Source organism: Chelonia mydas, chromosome 8 (assembly GCF_015237465.2).
Source record: "Chelonia mydas isolate rCheMyd1 chromosome 8, rCheMyd1.pri.v2, whole genome shotgun sequence".
NCBI lineage: Eukaryota > Metazoa > Chordata > Testudines > Cheloniidae > Chelonia > Chelonia mydas.
Genome location: NC_057854.1, coordinates 45,296,470 through 45,320,076, shown reverse-complemented (window position 1 = coordinate 45,320,076; position 23,607 = coordinate 45,296,470). Strand labels below are relative to the sequence as shown.

At 40.1% G+C, this 23,607-nt stretch overlaps 1 protein-coding gene across 48 annotated transcripts in view; it reads left to right on the top strand.

Annotated features, from left to right (window-relative positions):
- PRRC2C (proline rich coiled-coil 2C) overlaps nt 1–23,607 on the top strand; it is a 114,513-nt gene that overhangs the window by 56,054 nt on the left and 34,852 nt on the right. For 24 of the 48 annotated variants that reach the window (XR_006283479.1, XR_006283478.1, XM_027823664.3 and 21 more), the window contains 6 exons: nt 973–1,161; nt 3,775–4,026; nt 11,960–12,049; nt 14,109–14,210; nt 19,266–19,476; nt 20,370–20,573. Coding sequence is in view for 46 of the 48 variants with exons in the window: in XM_027823664.3 (XP_027679465.2) it covers nt 973–1,161; nt 3,775–4,026; nt 11,960–12,049; nt 14,109–14,210; nt 19,266–19,476; nt 20,370–20,573 (1,048 nt within the window). In the remaining 2 variants the exon portion in view is untranslated. The remainder of the gene's footprint in view (nt 1–972; nt 1,162–3,774; nt 4,027–11,959; nt 12,050–14,108; nt 14,211–19,265; nt 19,477–20,369; nt 20,574–23,607) is intronic. The other 24 variants (XM_043521463.1, XM_043521449.1, XM_043521462.1 and 21 more) reach the window with 2 other exon arrangements.

The window sequence follows — 23,607 nt, the reverse complement described above, 5'->3', positions numbered from 1 at the left end:
TTGAATTAAGTATTAACTTGGTTTTAAAGAGACACACTCAACTTCAAAACAGTTGAAAGCAGTCAAGTGCAGTACATCATGCCCCCTCTTGTCCATCCAATTATAATGGGTTTTCAACCACATTTTCCTGTTTTTAAATGTTTTTTCTTTCTCCTGTTGACTGACACACTCAAAAGCAGAAAGTGAATATACACAAGATATTTTCAAATGCAAGAAGCTCTTCAGTTTATTTAATCAAATCTATTCCAGTAATCTTAGGTTGTCAGCAAAAATATTCATACATCTGACTTTTTAAAACCAACAGTATTCCTTTTAATAGAGCAGCTTCAGGAAAGCTTCTACACATCTCTCACTGGTATTCTGTACCATAGAAACTTTTCTGCTGTGACGCATGCATTCATGAAGGGTGATTACTTTCTGTACATCATAGGTGATCTGTAAAGCTTCTTAAACAGAAAGTAATATACTAATTTAATTGTGTAATTTAAAAAAGTAAAGTTAAAAATGCATTTTGCAACAAGTATTCACAAATTGAAAAAATTACGTAATTTCTCTAAAATGTTTGTCATTACAACTTTCCCTAATGCCAGCAACAGGATAAATACTATGAGAATTAAAATTTTAATGAAAGGGTGTATGCTTGTTTAGTATATTAAATTCAAGTAGCTAAGCAAATATTTCTTAGAAGAAACCTAGATATTGCCTCAAAACCAGCTTCAACCTGCTATTTTTACATTTGGCTCTGGTCTTACATTCTCAAGTAATGAGAACTAAAAAATGTTTTTAAAAATGAGGATAATGTGGGTTGCATCAAATTTTAAACAGCCTTTCATGTGCTTAACTTCCATTTCCTGACTTTTGTATGCTTAAGTATATAACTACATTAAAATCAAGGTAAAAACCTATTTTAAGGCAACATTCTGGTTGAGAATTTGTTGACGTTTTAATGTATGCTGTTGATACCTTAACTAGGGAACAAAACCTGGACAGGAAAGTGGAGTCGAGCTTGGAATAGAAACTATTCAGTTTGGAGCCCCAGCTTCTAGTGGTAGTGACAGTGAAGTTGGCCCTGTGCTTTCAGAGAAGCCCACTGACAAAATACCTGAACCAAAAGAGCAAAGACAGAAGCAGCCTCGGGCAGGACCCATCAAAGCACAAAAGGTAAGGGAGAAGATCTTCAGTTAACAGTAGAAGCCTGTATAGTGGGCTCCTGGGTGGCAGAGAAGTCCAGTCAAAAGGAAAAATACCAGAACTGTGGCTTGAAAAAAATTAAAGGAACTGTTACAGGTATGATCCAAATAAGACAGACCTCGTTTCCCGCTGTGTGTTAGTCAGAGAAGATGCTGTGAATCAGTTTACACAGTTACCAAATCAGCCATGTAGAAAGAACCTATAAATATATGCTGTCTGAGCAATCTAAGCCTCCTTCAGAACATCCAAACCTACTTTTTTAAAGTGGGGATGTCTCTGAAATCACTTTTTTTCATAACAATAAATGGCCTATCTCGGTTTTCCTTTAAAAATTGTGTATAGACATTATATTATTTATACTGTCATGTTTAGAGCCTCTATCTGGTCTTCCTTTGCTAGTTGCATGCTAAAATGCTCGTCCCCACAGGAATATTTAGCAGTCTAGAGGGAGATGGAGGAGAAAACTCCTGTGGTATAGGACAGACTGGATTGTCTGCTAACCAAATGGGTCCTGATCTCTTTTCCTCACCGTCAAATACATAGGCTTGTAGGAAATAGGGGGACAGGAAAAGCTGGGGGACAGGGGAAGAACACTGGCTTCTCACACTGCAGCAGCCCTCTCCAGTGTTTTGGAATAAGTTGGTGGTTAAGGTACTGACCCCAGCCCTGAGTTCCCAGGTCCTCTTCCTGTTGCCTGAGTCCCAGCAGTGGTCCCAGTACACTTGTCTACTGGGAACCCCTTAGGTTTTTTTCTGAAGACAAATTGGTTACTTACCCCATCATGACTTAGAAAATTGAAGGTCATTAGAGTGCATCTACTTGTTAAAGAGCCAGCATAGTTTTGATAACCGTTACACTGACCAGATAGCCTGTAATCCAGTGACATTTGCATAATTAATGTTAATAGCAGCAGAGGACTACTCAGACTAAAGGTTCATATAATTGACTTGATGAAAATACATTAGTAATCAACAACCTTATAAAATATAACTGAACTCAGTCGTGCATTAAGAACATGCGTATATTGTATGTGTGTCAAATCACTTATATTGGAGTTACATAAAGGTGATCTGCAAAGGTAAAAAATGCCGTGTTTTTATCAAGTATACAGATTGCATAGGTAGAGAGTCTGTTTTTTCTGCTTGTTTCTACTTTACAAATATCAGGTCTTATTTACTTTGTTTTTGCTGGTAGGACTATAACCTCATAAGACAAGAGAATTAAGTGAGCTATTGATGGGGGAAGAGATTTTCAGTAAAATTAAACGCAAAGTTTTTAGTTAAGTCTTAGACGTTTAGGACTTCTCTTAACTAGAAGGTTGTACTGCTTTAACTATACTGCAATGTACTGTGCTTGGGGATGAGATAGGAGAGGAGAGGAAGGGTGAGGCAGAACTGTCTGCTGTAGGAGTGATGAACCTAAGTGGCCACTCTAGCCAACACCATTTCCCCCTCCTTTCTCAACAGCTTTTGAGCCCTACAGGTGCAAACTCTCTGGGTAGGAGTTGTCTTTGTCTCCATTTAGGGGCCTCCCCAGCAGGCAGACATGTAAAGAAGGGTCTCCTTTACCTGTCTCTGGAGCAATTAACCTCCTCATTCCTTGTCATGAAGTACTTGTGGTGAGGGAGAAACTGCCAGTCTCTCCCCTGCTCACCCTTAGCCTCCATTAATGCATTGAGGGCTGCCCTGCCTACCCTAGCCCACTAGCTTTAAAGAGACATTATGCTGCTCCTGCTGCCTCACAGTAGTAGCCACTGAACTGCTTCAAGCAGTCTACCCTCTGGTGGTGTCACCATCTATGAAGAAGGGAGTATCTTCTGAGTGTCATGGCACGGTGTTAAACTTTTTCTTCCTTTGTGGCCACAAACTCCCAGAAGCCCCTCAGCGCTCTCCCTCCACACAGTTATACAGAAATCAACTTTACTTTTAAAAACATTGATGATAATATAGCCATATACCATCGCAGCCACTACTCCTGCAAAAGAAGACAGGGAAACACTTGCAAATTTGAGTTTGTGTTTAAAACCCTTTTAGTGCAAACAAAACTGTGGAAGAAATGTCTGGCAAACATCCATACACCAGTGTCTCTTCAACTTAGGGCTGAGAACCCTCCACCTCCAGTTTTCTAGGGCTCCAGCAAAAACAGAAGACTCAATATTCCTAATATTACTAAAGCTAAAAAAAAATCCGTTCAACATTGCTAGAAAAAACCTTTTAGGCTCTCTTTAGACAGTGTATATTAAAGTTCACTAGTGCAATTTTTTCTTCTTTGCAGGTCACTTTTAATCTTTAGACTGACTATTTAATCCTATGCCATTTAATATAGCACCCATAGTAGCTCTGCTTAGATCTTTGGCTTCCTGCTGGTAATTAGTGCTTTTAAGAGATATGTGATACTCATCTGTTGCCAGATTAACATCTCTAACTAGACTAACCTTCCTTTTATTTAAAACAAAAAACAAAAAAAAACCCCAGACATACTGTTTACACCCTCAAGGAACAGTCAGACTTTTGAGTCTTGGTAGATGTCAACAAAATGTTTTGACTAAACAGCCAACACTGACAAGTTAAAACACTAATTTAGCTTCCAGACTTGAGTCCAGTAGAAAACAAAGAATATAAACCTGGTCCTATTGGGAAAGAGCGTTCGCTAAAGAACAGAAAGGTGAAGGATGCCCAGCAGGGAGAGCCTGAGGGACAGGAGAAGCCCAGTCCCACCACTATCAGGAGTCCAGACCCTGTTTCGACAAAAGAAACCAAAGCCGCAAATGAACTGAGTACTGAAATAGGAACAATTATCTCTGTCTCTGCTCCAGAGTTTGGAACAAATACAAAGGTAAGACAAAAAGTGGCACATTTCTTGAACATTACTGAACAATGTGTGTAAAAGATATTTCATTAACTGTAACCCATTATTGGTCATTTAATGTCTGAATCAGCTATGACATTTAGTTGCCTGCTGATGAAATCATTCAAGTATTACATAGAAGAACTTACAAAACATTGGAGTTGAAAAGTTAAACCATTTGCCTGTAGTTGTTTTCAGGAAGTAATATTTAAAAATAGAACACTGCTGTGGATCATGTGCCCTGTATATGACTGTGGTTGACATGTTCTAAACTGTTACACTGCCTCGGTAATCGGTGATTACAAGTGCTCACTAAGCTATAGAAAATAAGTCTGTGCTCTGAGCCCTAGGTTCTGGTCTGTGGGGAATAGCACCAAAGAGGTTGGAGTAGGCAGAAGCCTTAAACTTCAAATCAGGCACTGAGTGTATCCAAGTTGCACAAGAGCAAGGTGGTCAACCATCATCAGAGAGTTGTAGCAAAATGTTGGAGGGAGACTCAATTTGCAAGTTCGAGTACCACAGCAAAGGAAACAGCATATATCAAGCTGCAAGATAAGCTTTAGTATGGAAACATTTTCAAAAGCACGTAAAGAATTTAGATGTCCAAATCCTATTGAGTTTCAGTGAGACTTCAGTGCTTTTGAAAATTGCTGTGGAACATGGTGAAGACACTTAAGCTTCACTGTACGTTCTCTGCAGATTGCTCTCTGATTTTATGGAGACCTTCTGTAATAACACTTAACAGGAAGACCTCTACTTTGCTTGCTTTCAGCCCTGATCCTTAGCTATGCTGTACTGACAGCACAAAATTGGGGGGAGGGGTAGGAATAACCAAGGCTTCCCAGTGATCCTCTGCTGTTGTGGTAACTCCTCTGGGGTCTATTGAATCCAGTATAACTTTAAAGCGGCCTACAGATTACTTGAATTTACACCAAAGGACTAGCCCACCATACAGCCAGTGCAAGATTGCGCACAAAGATTGAGAACGCGACTGCAGAAATTAAGCTCCTTATCTATCAACTGGAGTGGGGAAGTGGACATTTTAAATAGGAACTGGTGATTGTTTCAGTAGCAGGTGGGCACATACCACCCGCTGGCAAGACAATTTAATGACTCGGGACTTCCAGTTTGTAATGTTCTGTCTCAGTTGCCTGCAGATAGTCAATCTTGAGCTGGAAGTATTGCTCTGTTGCTAGCAGTGACGTTGTACTTGATATGTTGAGGAATCTGAGATACTAGTGACTCCAAGAATGTTGTTTAAATAGTTCTAAGTTAGCCGAAACAACTTAAAAAAAACTGAGAGCATATCTGTGATCCTTTAAACTGAGTTGCTACATGCTCTCCAGTGAACTGGAAGCAATCTGCAGAGCAGTTATTTGAGGCTGCACATCCTTGGAAAGATTCACTCTTGAGAGACATGAGGGGTGGTACATGACCTCTGCCATGGAGAGGAGGTAGTCTCTGAAATCTCTGTTCTAGCCTAATGAATGTTTCTCCTGTTGCCAGCAGTGGAAAGTTTGTTTTAAGGTGTGTTGGTGAGTTTGAGTAAATAGTGGGTGCTGCCGTTTTTAATCTTGTCTGTATCTGTGTATTGGTTTCCCTGAACCAGCAGACTTAAATGTCTTAAGCCCACCAAAAACTGGTAAGATGAAAAGTGTAACCTCTGAGGTGCTGAAGTAGTATTTTTGGTGACTGGCAGGGGAGACCATGACTGCATCTTACTTTGTACATCCTGGCTTGGGCCTAGTTCCTTTATTGTCAGAGCCCAATGAGTTTTTTGTAACCTCTTGTTCTAGGACCAGAGCATCCCATTGAGGCCTATCAGGGTAAGGAGAACATAATCATCTTTGCCTGACTCTTCCCAGGAAGCATTCAGAATGGGAAAGATGCCTCAGCTGACTACCCAAAAGCAAGGCCCTGGATATAATAGCACTAGCAGCATACATTGACATCCTTTTGTCCTCTCCCTAATCCCAAGAAGTTACAGGCAACCCACAAAGGGAGAAATTGGCTTTTGTGATATTTTGGCTCCTTTATTAACTATAAAGAAGACTTTAAAGGGTGGGATTGTTCTTTTAAGTTTTTTTTAAACGTAAGTTGAAGCTATCAGGAGTATCTAGTCTGGTGTCTGCAGGAAGCTTAAAGGACCAGAGTGCTGAAATGGGAGCTATCCCAGCCCTTAGCTGAAATGTTCACGCAGATCTTTTCTCCCAGCTGTTTGAGTTAAATAGGTGTTAACAAAACAGTGTTTTCAACAGTTTACCTAAATAATCCTTGCCCTCTCAGTTGTTCAAATTTCACTCATTATTGTGATGTCAGAATTGTGTTCTCCAGTCACCCATAGAGTCCTCTGTGAAAAACAGGTAGACAAATCTTCAATTTTGAATGTAAAACCAAGCAGGAAAACTATATTTAGAAGAGAAACTTTCAGGCTTTTTTAAAACATTACCAAAGCAATACACAAATCTCTGCAGGTCACCTTTGAGGTAGTGGCGCCATCAACTTCAAATCTAGTTTTTAAAGTAGTTTTAGGTATCATGCCTGTCCTTAAGTTCCTCTGCCAGCTTTTGTTTTCCAGCCACATTTTTGTGTCTTTAAAATGTTTTTCTCTCCTTATTCCTTGGAGGACCCAGCCAGACAAAGTGAAATGGACTGTACAAGGAAAAACAGATGATGGCTATACAGTTGTCTAAAATGCACAAGTATAACCAAATGAAAAATAGGGGGAAAGTTTTCCTCTATTGTTGTATTAATTTTAGATAGCATTAAAAGTAAATAATTTTCAAACAAGTGATTTTAAAGTTTTTAAGCTAAACACAGTGAGCAGTCTCTTTAAAAAAAAAAAAAAAACCCTACTGCTCATGTAAGACGATGGTGAGTTTTCCCTCTCTAAGTCAGGTTGCAACAGTCAAGTATACCTTGTCTGCTACTCCAGAACCGCAGAGCAGAGTACTTCACCCATTCAAAAAAAGCTCCATAATGAGAGCACCCATGTTGTTTAGTCATGCTCTTTACATTATAAATATAGAACGTCAGGATGATGATGATCCATATAATATGAGAAGAGACATGCTTTTTGGAGTTGCTGCTGCATCTCATTTGTTTCAACAGTCTTATGTTTCTATGGTGAGACCACTCTTGCTGTCTTCTAAATCTAAATAAACAAACCACACTGGCCTCTCCACCTCCCCCAGAAATCATTAAAATGGTATGTAAACCACATCTTGCAATTCATAGGTACAGTCAACAAGATCAGTCCTACCAGTTTTGAAAGTAATGGAATCCACCTGGTACTGACTTGTAGTTAATGGAAGCTAGCTCTTTAAAAGAAGCTAAAATGTCCCAATAGGCCTGGGAAATTGCTTCATTTGCAGCCTAAAATGGATGAGCATTTAACAACCTCCTTGGCTTGGACAATCACCTCAAGCCAGAAACAAATCAAACTTCTTTTCAGATAATACATAATGTAGCTTTAAACCAGCCTTTTCCTTCACAGGAGGTTCTCTTCTCAGTGCCAACTCTTCTATGTCTATCGTCTTCTAGATTCATCTCAGCTTTGTACAACATTCTCCTCCTTTTAGGCAACTTAGGGTAGCTGGGAAAGTTGGCCCCTCTGTTTCAACTTCTGATTGCCCATGCAAGTTTAAAAAAAAAAAAAAAAAAAAAAAAAAAAAAAAGCTTGCACGTATACTTCTCATTTTTTCTTGATACTGCTTTGGAATTTTATTTAGATAAATAGAAATTATTTTATTGGTTTCTTCAGTATAATATTAATAAAGATTAATAACATCCTTGAACTACAAAAGGCTAAGACAATCATGTAGAGCCAAGAGAAGTATTGTTTTAGCCTCAAAGACAACCTTTAAACTTTGCTTTTAGTGTTGCAACCTTGTTGGTCCCAGGATATTAGAGAGACAAGGTGGGTGAGGTAATATATTTTATTGGACCAACTTCTGTTAGTGAAAGAGACAACCTTTTGAGCTGCACAGCTTCTTTGGATCTGGAGAAGATACTCTGTCGTCTTAGCTAAGGCTAAGATTTTGTCATGGTTATTTTTAGTAAAAGTCACGGACATGTCACAGGTAATAAACAAAAATACACAGAAGCCATGATCTGGCTGTTACTCTTGCTGCTGCGGCTCCATGGTTTCCCCCACCACTATGGCAGCTGGAAGCTGCAGGGTGACCATATATCCCAAAGAGAAAACGGGACACCCCCAGCCGCTCACCCAAGGTATTCTCCCTCCCCCCGCAAGGCTGTCGCCCATTGCTGGAACCCTCGAGAGGGCCCCCTCAGGAGTCTGTCGCTGGAATTTTGCAAAGGGCCGCTTGTCCCTGCTGTTGTCTGTCACTGGAACCCTGCCAGGGCCCCACTGGCTGCCAGCTCCAGAGTCCTGCAACCCCTGGGGCTGAAGCAGAGAATGTCAGGGAGGTCTCTGGAGTGGTTCTGTGACATAAATGTAGCCTTAATTATAGCTAAATAAAAGGTGGAACAGATGGTTTAGTGTAAATAGTTAACACATTGTAAAAGATCATTTAAGGTGAAGTGACCAGTTAACACCTCTGCAGGACAAAAAGTGGAGTTAGTGGGTTAGGGCTTGGCTGCACTACTAAATTAAGTTGACTTAAGTCCAGGTACAGCCATCTGCAGTAATTAAAGCAGTGTTTCACATCCACACTATGCTCCTTCTGTCATTTGTGCGTGTCCTCACCTGGAGTGCTTCCACTGACTGAAGTGGGGCACTGACAGCTAGAGCCCCACCGCCCTGGGGCTCACAGCTGGAGCCCCCCTGACCTGAGGCTGACAGCCCAAGCTCTCAGCCCAGCGCAGGGCTCACAGCTGGAGTGTAAACTGGCAGGTTCCCTACAACACAGTAGCCGGTCTGCGAGTGCCCAGCTGGAGCCAGGATTCTGGGGGCTGCCACCGTCTCCACACCGCAGCAGCAGCCCTGGAAGTCTCATCTGAAAGCAGGATTCTTGGCGCTAGTAGGCTCCCATCTCCAGGACAGGGAGCTTACTAGCAGTGAAATTGGCTATTCCATATTCCAGCTCCAGCTGTCACTCCATCTCTGTCCCCTTCCTCAAAGGGAACCTGCATAAAACCTTCAGAAGACAAGCCTGGAAGCTTCAATTCATAACTTTGCTAGACAGTCAAAATCATGGTTTTAATAAAGACACTGGATTTATGGCTCATTAGAGCAATCTAGCCCGCTAACCTCCATTTTTTGTCCTGACTGCTGAGGTGTTAACTGGCCACTTCACCTTAAATTGTCTTTTCCAATATGTTAGCTACTTATGCTAAACCATCTGTTCCACTGGTATTTAGCTATGACACCGAGTACCTTTCATAGACCTGAAGAGCTCTGTGTAGCTTGAAAGCTTGTATTTTTCACAAACACAAGTTGGTCTAATAAAATACTTTACCTCACCCACCTTGCGTTTCTAGCAACCTTTAATTTTTAGTTCAGTAAAAAAAATTCTTCCAACAAGAGGGGTGTTGCCTAAACACACAGTTTGTGGAATGTTTCTTGTAGTTAAGGCACTTGATTTGTATTCTAGGAATTTGGCCAACATCCTGAAGGCTGTCCATCACTTAACTTCCATTGGGTTATTTAAATATATTTGATTGTCAAATTCAAGCATATGTGCAATTTTATTTATAATCCCAAAGAATTGTTGGTAGATAGAAATCCTAGATTTTAAAGCCTCAACAGCTTCACGAGGAAGAAGTTTAAATGTGAAGCATCTACTGTCAGTTCTGTCTGCCATCTCTGTGGCAGATTGACATTCATTGATTTAGTGACCATGTACCTTCGTATTCTGATTCGCACCATTCCTGATGAAGTTCCTCAAGTCTCTTTCTGAAATAAGAACATCTTGTCAAGAGACTGATGACTTCTTGGGGGTTTAATCAGTATCTTGTTAGTGACTATCACAGCCTTGAGAATGCAGGGGTATACACCTGTTTTCATAGGCAGGCAATGGGCTTGATCCTTCACTGTTACTAATTCAGTGTAATTACACTGGCATAATATGAAGAATCAGGCCTCATAAATTCATAAAGACCTGTAACTTAGTAAGTGGCAAATACAACAACCCTGCTAGTGAAATTCTATAAGTCAACTTGTTTCAGTCTTATCCCAAACAATGTTCAGCCCTGTAAGAGTGAAGATAATGAGAAGCCTGGTGCAGGCTCTTAAAACCAAAGTAACTTTTAAAAGATGCAGACATCTAAAGTATCTAACTTTACAATGCCTGCTAGAACATCACTCTGTTCAGGCTGCTAGGATCTTCGGATTAGGTTCCACAAGTGACCACTCCAGTGACTAATGCATCCTGAGATCGTACTTGGAAGAGTGTGGTCAGAAGTATGTATTCCATGTACTTTGACAACCAGAGAAGGACAAGAACCGAACCATATTATTCAAGTTATTTCTCTTCACCAGCCCTAGCAGGGAGTGGTGGCAGTGGATACTAACTCAATGGAGAGACCCCATTGGAAGCCAATATCAGTACAGAGAACACAGAGCAGGAATTTCAGATCAATATCAAGCAACATACCTAGCTTGTTCCCTGAAAATGTTTCTGCTGGAAGTCATCACCTAATGAGGATTAAGGACAACGACTTTCTTGAACAAAGGGGGATGTATGTACAGTATCCTGGTAATCCCTGGCAGCAGCTAGTTCAAAGTGAACCTTGGATCTTAGTGCAGGGAAACCTAAATAGGAGGGCAGGTGAGCACAGCAGAATGATCCTGGATAAGGAAGACTGGAACTTTCATCCTCATCCGTTCCATGAAATCACTTTCCAGTGCAGAAAAATCCAAGGGGGAGCTTGTCTCATCCATGGAAAAATCATAAAAGGTAGTTTCCAGAAGGAATCCAGGAACAATAGCCATTGACTATCTCTCCCCTAGTATTGGGCCAAGGATCATCTTTATACCTTTTCCCAATATTTCTGAACTCGAGGTGTTTTTAAAAAGTTAATCTCACATAGTAATTAGCAGACCTAGAAATGGCAATTTGGTCTTCCTTTTGGTTCCAAACAAGACCCAACGTCCTTTTGCAAGGACTAATTCTACAACTCTGTCTAGTCGCACTAAGCATGGTAGTATAGCTTTAGAAAAGGAATCATGGAGACAGAAATGCTGTTTGGAAGAGGGCATAAAACCTGTCTTTGTATTCCCAAGAGTTGGCTTTGAATGCTCATACAAGAATTTTAATATGACTTCAGGAACGAGTGCGAGGAGTTTTCCATCCTGTGATTGAGCTAGTAAAAATTCTTCTTTTTTGCTTTGCGTTAACTTCTTAGTTACCTTTTTAAAACTTGATAAGATCTTGCCATTTCCAGATCAATTTTTCACTGGCCACTTGCCACCAGTGAAATTTCTTATGTGCACTTTGATTTCTCCATCTGTTCATCTTTTCAGAAAAGATAAGTCTCAGCCCTTTAGAGAAAAGTGCATATTCATCCCCTCCATTCTTTTTTTAACCTGGAGACCCTTATCTTTCATATGCTTACCTAAGAAACATCTGATCTTATTTTATACTGTTTTCTTCTGTGTTTTATAGCTATGTGCCTAATATTAAAAGCCATTAAAAGTTGTGTTTAGCTTCGAAAAGTTATCATCTGGACCGCATACATGATTAAAGGCAAGGCTTTCCTGGGATATGTTGCCTCTGACAGAGCTGAAATCTTCCACAAATTCTTCTAGTGCAAAGTAACTCAGCAGTGAGAATTGCTGGACATGCCTTCTAAGAAAATAAATTAATATGTGTGATGAAATTCTGTCATCATACTGCTTGGTGAACTGCTTCTATGTAAAAGATAGTCAAACCACTATCTGAAAAGACTACACCTGAGACTAGAAAACCTAGTTTAGATAGGGGGTTCGTTTTAATGGACTTATTTTTCTTCACAGGAGTCTGTGACAGACTACACTACACCTTCTTCTCATCCTAACACTGTGGCTGCTAGCAGTACAAAAATGGAGGAGACTTTGGTGACTAATGTAAGTCTATTGTAGTGAATCTCTTGACCTAGAACAGGGAAAATGTATTTATACTCTTGTCTTCCTTTTTAAAAGCACACAATGTTGCATTCAGTTAGCTATTAGTACGGTTTCTATTACGTTAACCAGGTGTTCATTGTGTAATTCCACTGTAAAAAAAAAAATAATAATAATAATAACTTCAGTTTGGTTAGTGTCTGTCTCTGAGTTCTTTGTGTGTTACATGGTGTTTCTTGTTTTTAAAACAACGAAAAATTTGGAAGCCTATGTAAAGTAAAGATATTTTTAGAGGATACTTGAAAAGAGAGGGTGTCAAGATTCAGGACGACTGTTCCAGATAGCAGGAATTACAGAGAAGTTACTCTCAACAGCATTTGTGAGACTAAGGGAAAGAAGAGGCCTGTACTAGTAGTTAGAGGTGGAGTCTGTAAGATAAGCGGAGGGAAGTCCCCAAAAGACTTGTTTTTAAAGAATTATTTTGATCTGGATCCTGAAATTAATTGTGGCTATCAAATGTGAGGGAACCAATTTAGTGGCGTGTTTAAAGTAGACAGCAGAATTCAATCATAATGCTTGAAGTACTTCCCACAAAGCCAGCAATACTGGCTTTGTGGATTTGTTGTCTGTATTAGTTTTTCTTACATGGTGAGAGAGAGTACCAAATAGTGCATGACTCATAGTGACTTCAAATGTGTCTTGAACTTGGTGGGTCTCTGTCAGAGTAGGAACCTGGACCTTGTGATTCTGCTAGTTTGAACAATGCAAATATAACTAGCTCAGAGTTGACTGGATTTGGGGGAATTGTGACAGGTCCTACTCCTACATCTCTCCCAAGAGAGCGTACAATTTAAAATAAAATGTATTCTTATTAAATGGATTTAGTGATAACATCCTTGATGCATTTTTGTGGCAGTGTTGTTTGTAGCTACTCCTGCGCACCTCTTCCATTCAAATGCTGTGACATTTTTTGTGCTATTTGTTCGTGGTAGACTCAAATCCTAGGCAAAGTATGATACTTTGTTTTGTAATTCCTTGGTCTTGCTGATTTTGGTGTATTGCCTTGTTGCCTGGTAGAGTTGGATCCACACACAGGAAATATGGTCTCCGAGCAAAAACAGATTTGGGCTTTTGTCTAGTTTCAAAGTTTCAGTACATGTATTTTGAGATTAATCTCATTCTGTGGCAGCTAGGGTGACCAGATGTCCGGATTTTATAGGGACAGTCCTGATTTTATAGGGACAGTCCTTTTTCTTATATAGGCTCCTATTACCCCCACCCCCATCCCAATTTTTCACACTTGCTTTCTGGTCACCTTAGTGGCAGGTCTGTATGCTCTGTGCCTAAACTAAGAGTTGGTGATAGACAGGAGTGAGAGACTATTACTATAGCAAGGATCATAGCAACATTTTCTCAGATCTTGCGTTTAGGACCTTGAGTAAATCCATCATTAGCTTTTTCTTGTGCAACAATTGATTGCATTTTGTCAAATTTGCATTCTTTCTCCTAAACTTGCCTTTGTATGAGAGTCCTGTTGAAAGAGAGCTAGGAAACTAGAAATAGCCATATGCAAGCATTAGTTGCCAGGTATAGTTTTGCTTATTTTGTGGTCCTGTGACTTTTTGAAGAACATAGTTTCTTTTTTTCTTCTTCTTCTTCTTTTTTTTTTTTTTTTTTTTTTTTTTTTTTTTTTGGTAGAAGTTGCATCTCAGAGTTTGGATCCTAATAGGGCCAGGCTTGATTTGGGAAGAATTTTGTACCCCATTGAACTAAAAGTACATTTGGGGCTAAATTCCCAAATGGCTAAACACACGACTATACAGAAAACATTGGTGCATGGACAAATAAGCCTGCAGTCACTCTCAGAGATGACAGGTATTACCTGAACACATACTAAATGACCTTTCCCCTCCAAATTTTCATCCTAGTTTGTCAAAACATCCCTGCCAAAAGCTCAAGCCTTGAAGAAAATTTAATTTATTAGCACTGCTTGAGCTTTTGCTCTTAAGGGGCTTTTGTAGTAGACTTAGTTAGAATGTGATGTGTGTTGCCTGCCTTTCAGGTGCCCCTGCCCCACACCCTTCCCCTCCCTAGGAGGGAGACTCTACAACAGAGCTCCAGCCTAACTCCAGTTTCTCCCGCTACCGTGGACCTCACCCTCAAGGTATGTACCACATCCCTCTAAGGGTCATTTTCTTGCATGCAAGGGAAAAAGATAATGGAGAACTTGCTGGTGAACCTTTTTAGAGCCTTCCTTTGTTTCCTCTTCTGAACTGCTTTTGCATATAAACAGATGGCTGAAACAAAAGGGTGTATCAAAGGGGATGCATTCAATTATAAATTTCTTTAACCCCATTTTGCATTAACACTTGGCCTCAATCTTGACTCCCACTACCCTGAGAGTTAATTCTAGGGAGGCACATGTAAGAGTGTAAATATTGTGGCATGCTGCTCATGACAGAAACTTGTCATATTTTGACGTATTGGTGGATAGGTCTGTTTAAAACAAGCTGGTTACAGATTGATGGTTGTACAGGTTTTTAAAAACTGAGTAGTGCATTAACTTCAGCAAGCAGTACTTGAATTTCTTAGCTCTCTTTTTCCTTTTGATTAGTGATGTGTGACTTGTACAGTTAGATGATTGGAGTAGTAAATAATGAAAAGTAGGTTGGCAGTAAGTTATTTTATGTCAACAGCTATTGTCTCATATAAACTAGTACAAAAGTGCTTTGCTATACTTGTGGTGGTTGACATTTCATGCTCCTTTATTGTGCAGTGTGGAGCAAGTATGTGAGAGCATTTGTTCTATGGCATGTATGTAGTCTGATGTTGGGAGGGTTTGGATTGTGTGTTCTATAACTCACTAACATTATTAAGCTGGTCTCTGTCCTTTGGCTGCAGCATTTTTAGGAGGGTCTGTGCTTTCCAGTGTCATGGATGAGCTATGTGATAGTGCTTGTATACACTGAACTAGTAAAAGCATTGCAACTTCCTCTAATTTTCAGAAGGCACAATGTTGTCCAAACTAGAACTCACTCGAAACAGGGTTGGATGAATAGCTAACTGGCTTTCAAGGAATTTTCATGCAACTCCCAGTGAGAATTTCTCACTGAAATGGTTTTGTGATAGATGAAAGTTTCTTTCCAGTTTTCATAGACTGAATACAGCACAACCCAGTGGTTCAACCCTAGTTACTGTTAATTCTCCTTTATTATCCTCCCCTCTTTTTGTTTCTGTATGTTTAAAGTGTCTCAACCAGGAAAAATGTTAGTCTATTTTAAGGGGAGAAAATGAGTGAGGTCAGAAGAGTGGTTTAATTTGGGGAGGTAATAGAGAAGGAAGAGTAATCTAGCAAGGGAAACTCTGCTAGCTGGTTAAAATTTGAGGAAATAATACATTACATTTCAATCTAACTTTCTGGTGTCTGGAAGCACTTTTTTAAATTGTTACCTTTAAATGTTAAACTTAATAGAACAACATCTGGAAATAAGTAACTCATTCACTAAACACTTGGTACAGGTAGAAATATTACCCATCCTGAGACAGTTTCACACCTTTTAAGCATTAGCCTGCTGAGCAGAGTGTTGAGTTCCTTTTGTGTATATTTTCTTGTCCTGTAACTTTGTTGGGGAACTTCTATACCAGGCTGATTTGATTGTCCTAATAAACACTTGATAGATGATAGCTGTATCCACAGTAGGTATGATGAGAAATTTTGTCTAAAATCTGTGCTGAGAGTCTACAAACATTTTGGGAAGGTTTATTTTTTTATTTCCCCCCCGCTCCCCCCCGTATTCTGCCCTCTACTCAGACATTCAGGGTTTGCATCTCTTCCTGCAAATACCAAAGGTAGTTCACACTTTTTCAAGGCACTCTAGGACTTGACCATGCCCCTACCATCTTTATGCCAGAGTCTCTGGTACCCAAACAGAACATTGCTGCTATTCTCCCATCCTACTGAATGTAATCCTTGCTTTTAAAAGCTGCTTTGAGGGCAGCAGTGAGCATTATCTTCCAACCCTCCTCCCTTAGAGGAAGAAGAGTTTCCAGGCTTTTCTTCTGGAATGGAATAATGCTCCAGTCTTCTCTCTTGTTCCTCCATCCCCTATCATAGCATTCCATCTGCAAGGAGTTCCTCTCAAGAAATGGGGGGTGGGGAACTCTGCCACAGTTGCTCCTTTCTCTGGGCCTCACTCTGCCAGGGAAAGATACTCTGAGTGGAAGGCTTGTTTGGATCTCTGCTTGACTCACATCAGCCAAGGCTTCTCGGGAGACACCTTTGCAAAGACAGGTCAGCCATGTTAGGACTTAGCCAGGCCTTTGCTGATCAAGGTCTCTTTGGCAGGGAAAGTCCACAATCCTCTTAAACTTCCCTGCCTACCATGCTTCTAAATTCCAGGGTCACATCTAAAGGTTCTAAGTGGGTAACCAAGTCATTTGGCAAGGAATCTGCCTGTGTTTTTCTGTCCTTGCTCACAGAAAACCTTTTTTCTTAGGGAAGTTTTCTTTTGCTTCCTCTGCAATCATTTATTGACTTCTGAATGCTGGGACCCTGGAGCACTTGAGCGGGCTAAGGCCCAGTCGGAGTCACTATCCAACACGCTCCCTCTCCCCCAGATGAAAAAACCCACAGAGGCTCAAAAAACACAGAAAGAAGGTAAAATCATTCTGGATGCTCTTGCTGCTTCCCCAAGGTCTTAGAATTGAGACAACTTCTTTCTCCCAAACATGTTTGAAACATCTGGTATGTGAGAGAGATGCAGCATGGATACTCCCTGGAATTACAGGCTCTTTCACATCCCTTCATCCTTTCTCTGATCTTGAGAGGTGATGAGAAACTTAATTCTGAAGGAGCCCTAATCCTACAGCTAGGGAAACAAAGTCTAAAAAAGGAAGGTGCTCAGGACTCTGCTACATGCTCTTCGTAGTTAAAGGGTCGGGTGGAGTCTGAGCCAATTTGGTCCCAGACAGTGAATAGGTTTGATAAAAGACAAAATTCAGGATGGAGACTCTTGCTTCTGCTCTCACTGGAACCACTCCATGAGACCTTCCAACATCAATGGACCTGGCAAAAGCTTATTTACATATTCTGGTCAGACCCTTGTCACAGACACTTTTTCAGTTGGTCTCCAGAAATTGCCAATATTAGTTCAAAAAACTACCTGTCTGTCATCTTCCTCTATGGTGTTTACACAGGTAATGATAGTGATATAACCTGGCTGAGGAATCCAAGGTCTTAGATATAGCTATTCTTACCAGGTTTGTGACAGACTTGTTCTCCCTATGAAGATGGTCTATCTCAGGATCAAAATAGCATGTGGGTGAGACAGTGGCTCCCCTACAGGAAAGGTTCCACAAGATCCAGGCACTGAACTCTGAGGTATCAAGGAACAAAGAGTCATTCAGTCATACTTGCAGATGCTAGGTCTTAGTCTCACTCAGAGATTGCTCCATGTAAAACACTACATGTGAATGCTTCAAGGAGTTTAATTTACAATTAAGAATATAATTTCCTTTCGGCTTTGGGAAATATTCATCTGGTGTGAGGGTGGAAGGGGGTGTGCACAAAACAGGCCTGCATCTGATATATTTATTAGAAGAGGCTCGGCTTCAATGCATGTGTTTGTGGGAGGAGTCTGTCCCAAAAAGGGAAGTAGTCAAGTCACATATTTTCTATGAAGTGTTCAAAAGCACTTGTGTGGAGGGGAAAAAAATCTTGAAATAGCTCCTCCTGTCCGATACCTTTTTACACTTCAACAATGGAAATTAAATAAAGTTATATTGGTTTTTCCATCATTTTCTATGATGTGTAGACAAATAACATAACTTAAATTAGGGGCATGCGGACCTAATTTCCGTAAAATGAAGTAGTTGCAGCCATGCTCCATTTTAATCGGAGGTGTGGCCGTCAGAGACTACTTGTTCAGTAAAAAGTGCTACATCTCAATTCAAGTGACTAGGCCAGTCTGATCAGACTTGTGCATTTTCAGCACTGAATGAGTTTGGCTCTGAACAAGGGACCAAATGAAAATTGTTCCTGCCCTCAACAGTTTGTAATCTGATAAATGAAGAATTGCAGCATGGAACCCATAGTCTTCAATGGCTAACCCTCAACATTAAATATGTGGGCCGTTGTCATTGTAGAACTTCATGGACCATAATTAAGATTTAAGTTTGTGGCATGTCTAGTTTGAAAATTTATAGTAAAATTTCCTTCCCTTTGTCAGTTTAGCGTAGTCCCTCAATATTCTCCCTAGAATTATTGCATGGAATTCCAAGATTTGCTGTTAAATTATAACAGTGCTAAAATCTTCATTTTTTTGCTCCAGTCAACCACTAGGTTGTTTAGATCAGTTTGTGGAACAGCTTAGAAATACGTATTTTTTAAATGCTTCAGAAGCCTGTTTGACCCTATGTTTGTTGCTATGCAAGATTACATACATCCATGATTACAGAAAGTAGGATTTGACCATTTTTTGTATTTATTTTTTCCTCTAACATGAGCAGTGGGCATGAGACACTTACGTGGCACAGTTTCAGCTCCAAATTATTTTCTTTAAGGTCTTAAAATATGCAGCGAAACAAGCATACTAGTTATATGGTGTGTAGTCCTGTATTAAAATTATAAAATAAAATGGACATTGTGTTCAAATATACCTTTTTGACAAAAATGATCTGTCTGTACTCCCTTAAATGGTTTCGGATCATACTGAAGGTAGAAACTTGCTGTTGTGACACTTTTCATTGAAACATGCATCAGCTATGTCCAATTTCTTACCTTTTTGCACCAATGACTTATCAAAACCATTTAATTTTAAAGTGAATGTTTTTATTTTAGAACCTATTTTATGGTATTTTAAGCATGTATGAAACAATATATTTCCCTTACTCCCACTCCCTTCGTGGGGAGACAAATCAGTGTGAGCAAATTTAATCTTGGGTACTGAAAATTTAAAATGGTTGATTACTTAGTCAGTTGGAGCTATTTGGGAGCTCCCACTTAGGGCTGTAGGTTTTTTGCATGAACACATAGCATTGTGCAATCATAGTGATCAAATGTTAAGCAAGGAGGCTCGCAGGTAGCCTGTATTTCCTTTTTAACTAAAATGAATTGTTAACAGAAGGACTAACTGAAGAGCTAAAATCTTTTAAATAGCTAACCTGTTTCTCTTTTAAAAAAACAAAAATAAAAAATCCACCTTCCTTTTTTCCTAAATAGATGGAGTCTGCACGTAAAGCATGGGAGAATTCTCCAAATGTGGGGGAGAAGAGTTCGCCAATAACCTCAACAGCATCTCCCATAACTGGAGGTAACAGTGGAAGCAGTAGCAGCAGCAGTGCACCAAGCAGTGGCACTTACAGCTCTTTCTCAAGTGCATCAATGCCTCCTATCCCTGTGGCATCAGTTACACCTACAACTTCATTATCAGGTATAGGGCTTTACATTGCATATTATGTGTTGCATCACCCCCTTTATCCAGTTTACTTGTTACCCCTTGATCTTGCCAACCTCGTTGCTTTCTTTGAGATTACATATTAGGTTCTATTCTGTTCTGTGCAAGCCATGGTCTACCAAAACCCTCTTGTTGGAAGGTCTGATATTTCCCCTAGGCTTTTACTGCATAGCTAGCTGGAGAGAGGGGTTTTTTGGTCTCTTTTCCAGTAGGGTGGATCTGGAAGATTCATTTTAGGAAGCTCCTCTACAGTTGGCTACACAGATATTTGTGTATAATATAGCTGTTCTCTCCCACCTTGTAGTCTTCATGCTGCTGGCCTTGGGGAAACCAGTAGCTGTGGCAGCTACCCAGTTCCCACAGTTGTCTGAAAATCTCCAGAGTTTGTTTTTCAGTAGTGCCTACTGAGGACTCTTTTTGTGGTAGGTGCTATATAAACATACGTAATATGAAAGTATCCCACAAGACTTTCAAATAACACAGGTTTCACTACTGCTATGCACAAACATTAGTGAGAAAGTGTTTGTCTCCTACTATAGCTTACAAAAGTAGTAAACAATTAAAAAATTCGATATCCAATTAAATCTTCTCTCATGTGGCCATTAAAGGGAATGTGTGCTCTAATCCCAGCTGAGGTGACTAAAGAAAGTTTCTTACTATGGTGAACTGACATTCTCTGGGTAACTGGAACAGAAAGCGCAGTCATGTGTTAAGAAATATTAAGGTTCTGGCACCTCAGCCACACAGCCGTCTGTATAAGTACTTTTTTATTATTCACCCTTGCCTGTGGTAGTCAGTGCTTCCAACATTTTGTCAGACCTACTCAAAGATAAGTTTTTGAATGATACGTGTTTTTTTTCCCAATCCAGGAGCTGGAACATACACTACCTCTTCACTGAGTACAAAGTCTACAACCGCCTCAGATCCTCCTAATATCTGTAAAGTGAAACCACAACAGTTGCAGACAAACAGCCTTGCTTCTGCCAGTCACTTCTCCCAGCTAAGCTGCATGCCATCCCTCATTGCCCAGCAGCAGCAGAGTCCACAGGTCTATGTGTCTCAGTCTGCAGCAGGTAATAATGTTTGTGAGGTTGGAAGAGAGAGGTGCTAGCCAGTTCTTTGTTTTCTTTGGAGTTAAACAAGTTGGTAGGACTTTAAAAAAAAAAAAATAATAATAATCATAGTACAACTCAGATGAAATTATTTCTGAAGTTAGTGATATACTTCTAAGTTATTACATACTCTATTCCATTTTTACTACCTGCAGCAAAAACGGAATGACTAGAGGGTAGGTTACATACCTACTTATACACTAGTGTATGGAATAGTGTTACATTGACCAACATACTCAAAAGAAACTTCCACTAAATAAAACAAGTTTGTATCTTCTCTGTATTGTATCTTTGTATTAATCCCTTCTTCTGTAACCTGCTTTGCATTTTTTTAATTTTAAATCTGTTTGTTTAAATGTAGTCATCTCTAGTTTTAATCTAATTTTATGAACTATTACAGCAGTGTCTCTCTCTTCAGTGATACCTTTCTCTAACTATAAAGAAACTACATGGGTTTTTTCCTTTAAATTGCATACATTAACGTGTTCTTCACACAATGCTTAGTTGACTAAAGTAGGGCATTTAGAAGTCTGCACAGAATTTACCGTACCGCTAAATTTCATGGGATTCAGGATGCATATGCACAATTTATAACTATGCAAAAGCTCAAAGGGCAGGTGGAGCCCACCTTCCACTTGTACATAAGAATGGCCATAGTGGTTCAGACCAGTGGTCCATCTAGCCCAGTATCCTGTCTTCCAGTAGTGGCCGGAGCCAGATGCTTCAGAAGAATGAACAGAACAGGGCAATTTATCAAGAGATCCCCTGTCGTCCAACTTGTGGAAGGCAGGGGTTGCATGACACACCCAGAGCATGGGGTTGCATCCCTGACCGTCTTGGGTAATAGCCATTGATGGACCTATCCTTTAAGAACTTCTCTAATTGTTTTTTGAAACCAGTTGCAATTTTGGCCTTCACAACATCTCTTGGCAATGAATTCCACAGGTTGACTGTGTGTTATAGGGAAAAAGTACTTCCTTTTGTTTGTTTTTAGACCTGCTGCCTGTTATTTCACTGGGTTCTTGTGCGATGGGTAGGGGTGAATAACACTTCCTTATTCACTTTCTCCACACCGTTCATGATTTTAGACCTCTATCATATCCCCCCCCCCCGCAGTTGTCTCTTTTTTTAAGATGAACAATCCCTCCCCTTCTATGGGCAGATCTACACTACAGCGCGGATCAACACTCTGAGGTCAATCCACCGGCAGTTGATTTAGCGGGTCTAGTAAAGACCTGCCAGATCAACTGTAGTTCGCTCTCCAGTCAACCCCTGTATTCTACCTTCAAAGAGAAGAGTAAGGTAAGTCAATGGGAGATTTTCTCCCGTTGACCCCCTGCGGTAAGTTTTGACCTAAGGTACGTCGTCTCCAGCTACGTTATTCACGTAGCTGGAGTTGCATAGCGTAGGTCAACTTACTGCAGTAGTGTAAACATAGCCTGTGGAAGCTGTTCCATACCCCTAATCCTTTTTGTTGCCCTTCTCTGTACTTTTTCTGGTTCTAATATATCTTTTCTGAGATGGGTGACCAGAACTGCATGCAGTATTCAAGATGCGGAATACAATGAATTTATATAGTGGCATTATATTTTCTGTCGTCTTATATATCCCTTACCTGATGGTTCCTAACGTTCTGTCAGCTTTTTTGACTGCATATTGAGCAGATGTTTTCTGAGAACTATCAACGATGACTCAAAGAAATTTCTTGAATGCTAACAGCTAATTTAGATCCCATCATTTTGTATGTATAATTGGGATTGTTTTCTGGAGTGTTTTACTTGGCATTTATCAACATTGAATTTCCTCTGCCATTTTCTTTCCAAGTCACCCAGTTTTGAGATCCCTTTGTAACTCTGCATAGTCAGCTTTGTACTTAGCTATCTTGAATAATTTTGTATTGTCTGCAAACTTTGCCACCTCGCTGTTTAACCCTTTTTCCAGGTCATTTATGAATATGTTGAATAGCACAGGTCCGAGTTCAGATTCTTGGGGGACCCTGCTATTTAACTGTTTCCACTGTGAAAATTGACCCTTTGTTTCCTATCTTTTAACCAGTGTCTGATCTATGGCATGACCTTCCCTCTCATCCGTAACTGGGTACTTTGCTTAAGAGCCTTTGGTGAGGGACTTTTTTAAAGGCTTTCTGATAGTCCAAGTACACTCTCTGAATCACCCCTGTCCATGTTTATTTGACCCCCCTCAAAGAATTCTGGTAGATTGGTGAGGCATGATTTCCCTTTACAAAAGCCATGTTGACTCTTCCCGAACAGATTTTGTTCAGCTGTGTCTGATAATTCTGTTTACTATAGCTACAACCAATTTGCCTGGTACTAAAGTTAGGCTTACCAGCCTGTAATTGCCAGGATTGCCTCTAGAGCTTTTTTAAAAAATCAGTGTCACGTTAGCCATCCTCCAGTCATCTGGTACAAAGGCTGATTTAAGCAATAAGTTGCATCCTGCAGTTAGTGGTTCTGCAATTTCATATTTGAGTTCCTTCAGAAATCTTGGGTGAATACCATCTGGTCCTGGTGACTTTTATTACTGTTTGATTTACCAGTTTGTTCCAAAACCACCTCTACTGACACTTCAATCAGGGACGGTTCCTCAGGTTTGTCACCTAAAAAGAATGGCTTGGGTGTCGGAATCTCCCTCACGCTTGTCTTCCTTGAGTGCTCTTTTAGCACCTGGGTTGTTCAGTGGCCTGCCACACTGAATGTTAGGCTTCCTGCTTCTTGTGAACTTAAACAAAAATTTTTACTCATAGTCTTCAAGTCTTTTGCTAGTTGCTCTTCAAATTCTTTTTTGGCCTGCCCTATTATACTTTTACACTTGACTTGCCAGAGTTTGTTCTTCCTGTTTTCCATAGTAGGATTTGATTTCCAATTCTTAAAGGGTATCTTTTTGTTCTCTAACTACCTCTTTTACTCTGTTTTTAAACCATGGTGTCATTTTTTGTTTCTCTTACTTTTTTTATTTGGGGTATACATTTAGTTTG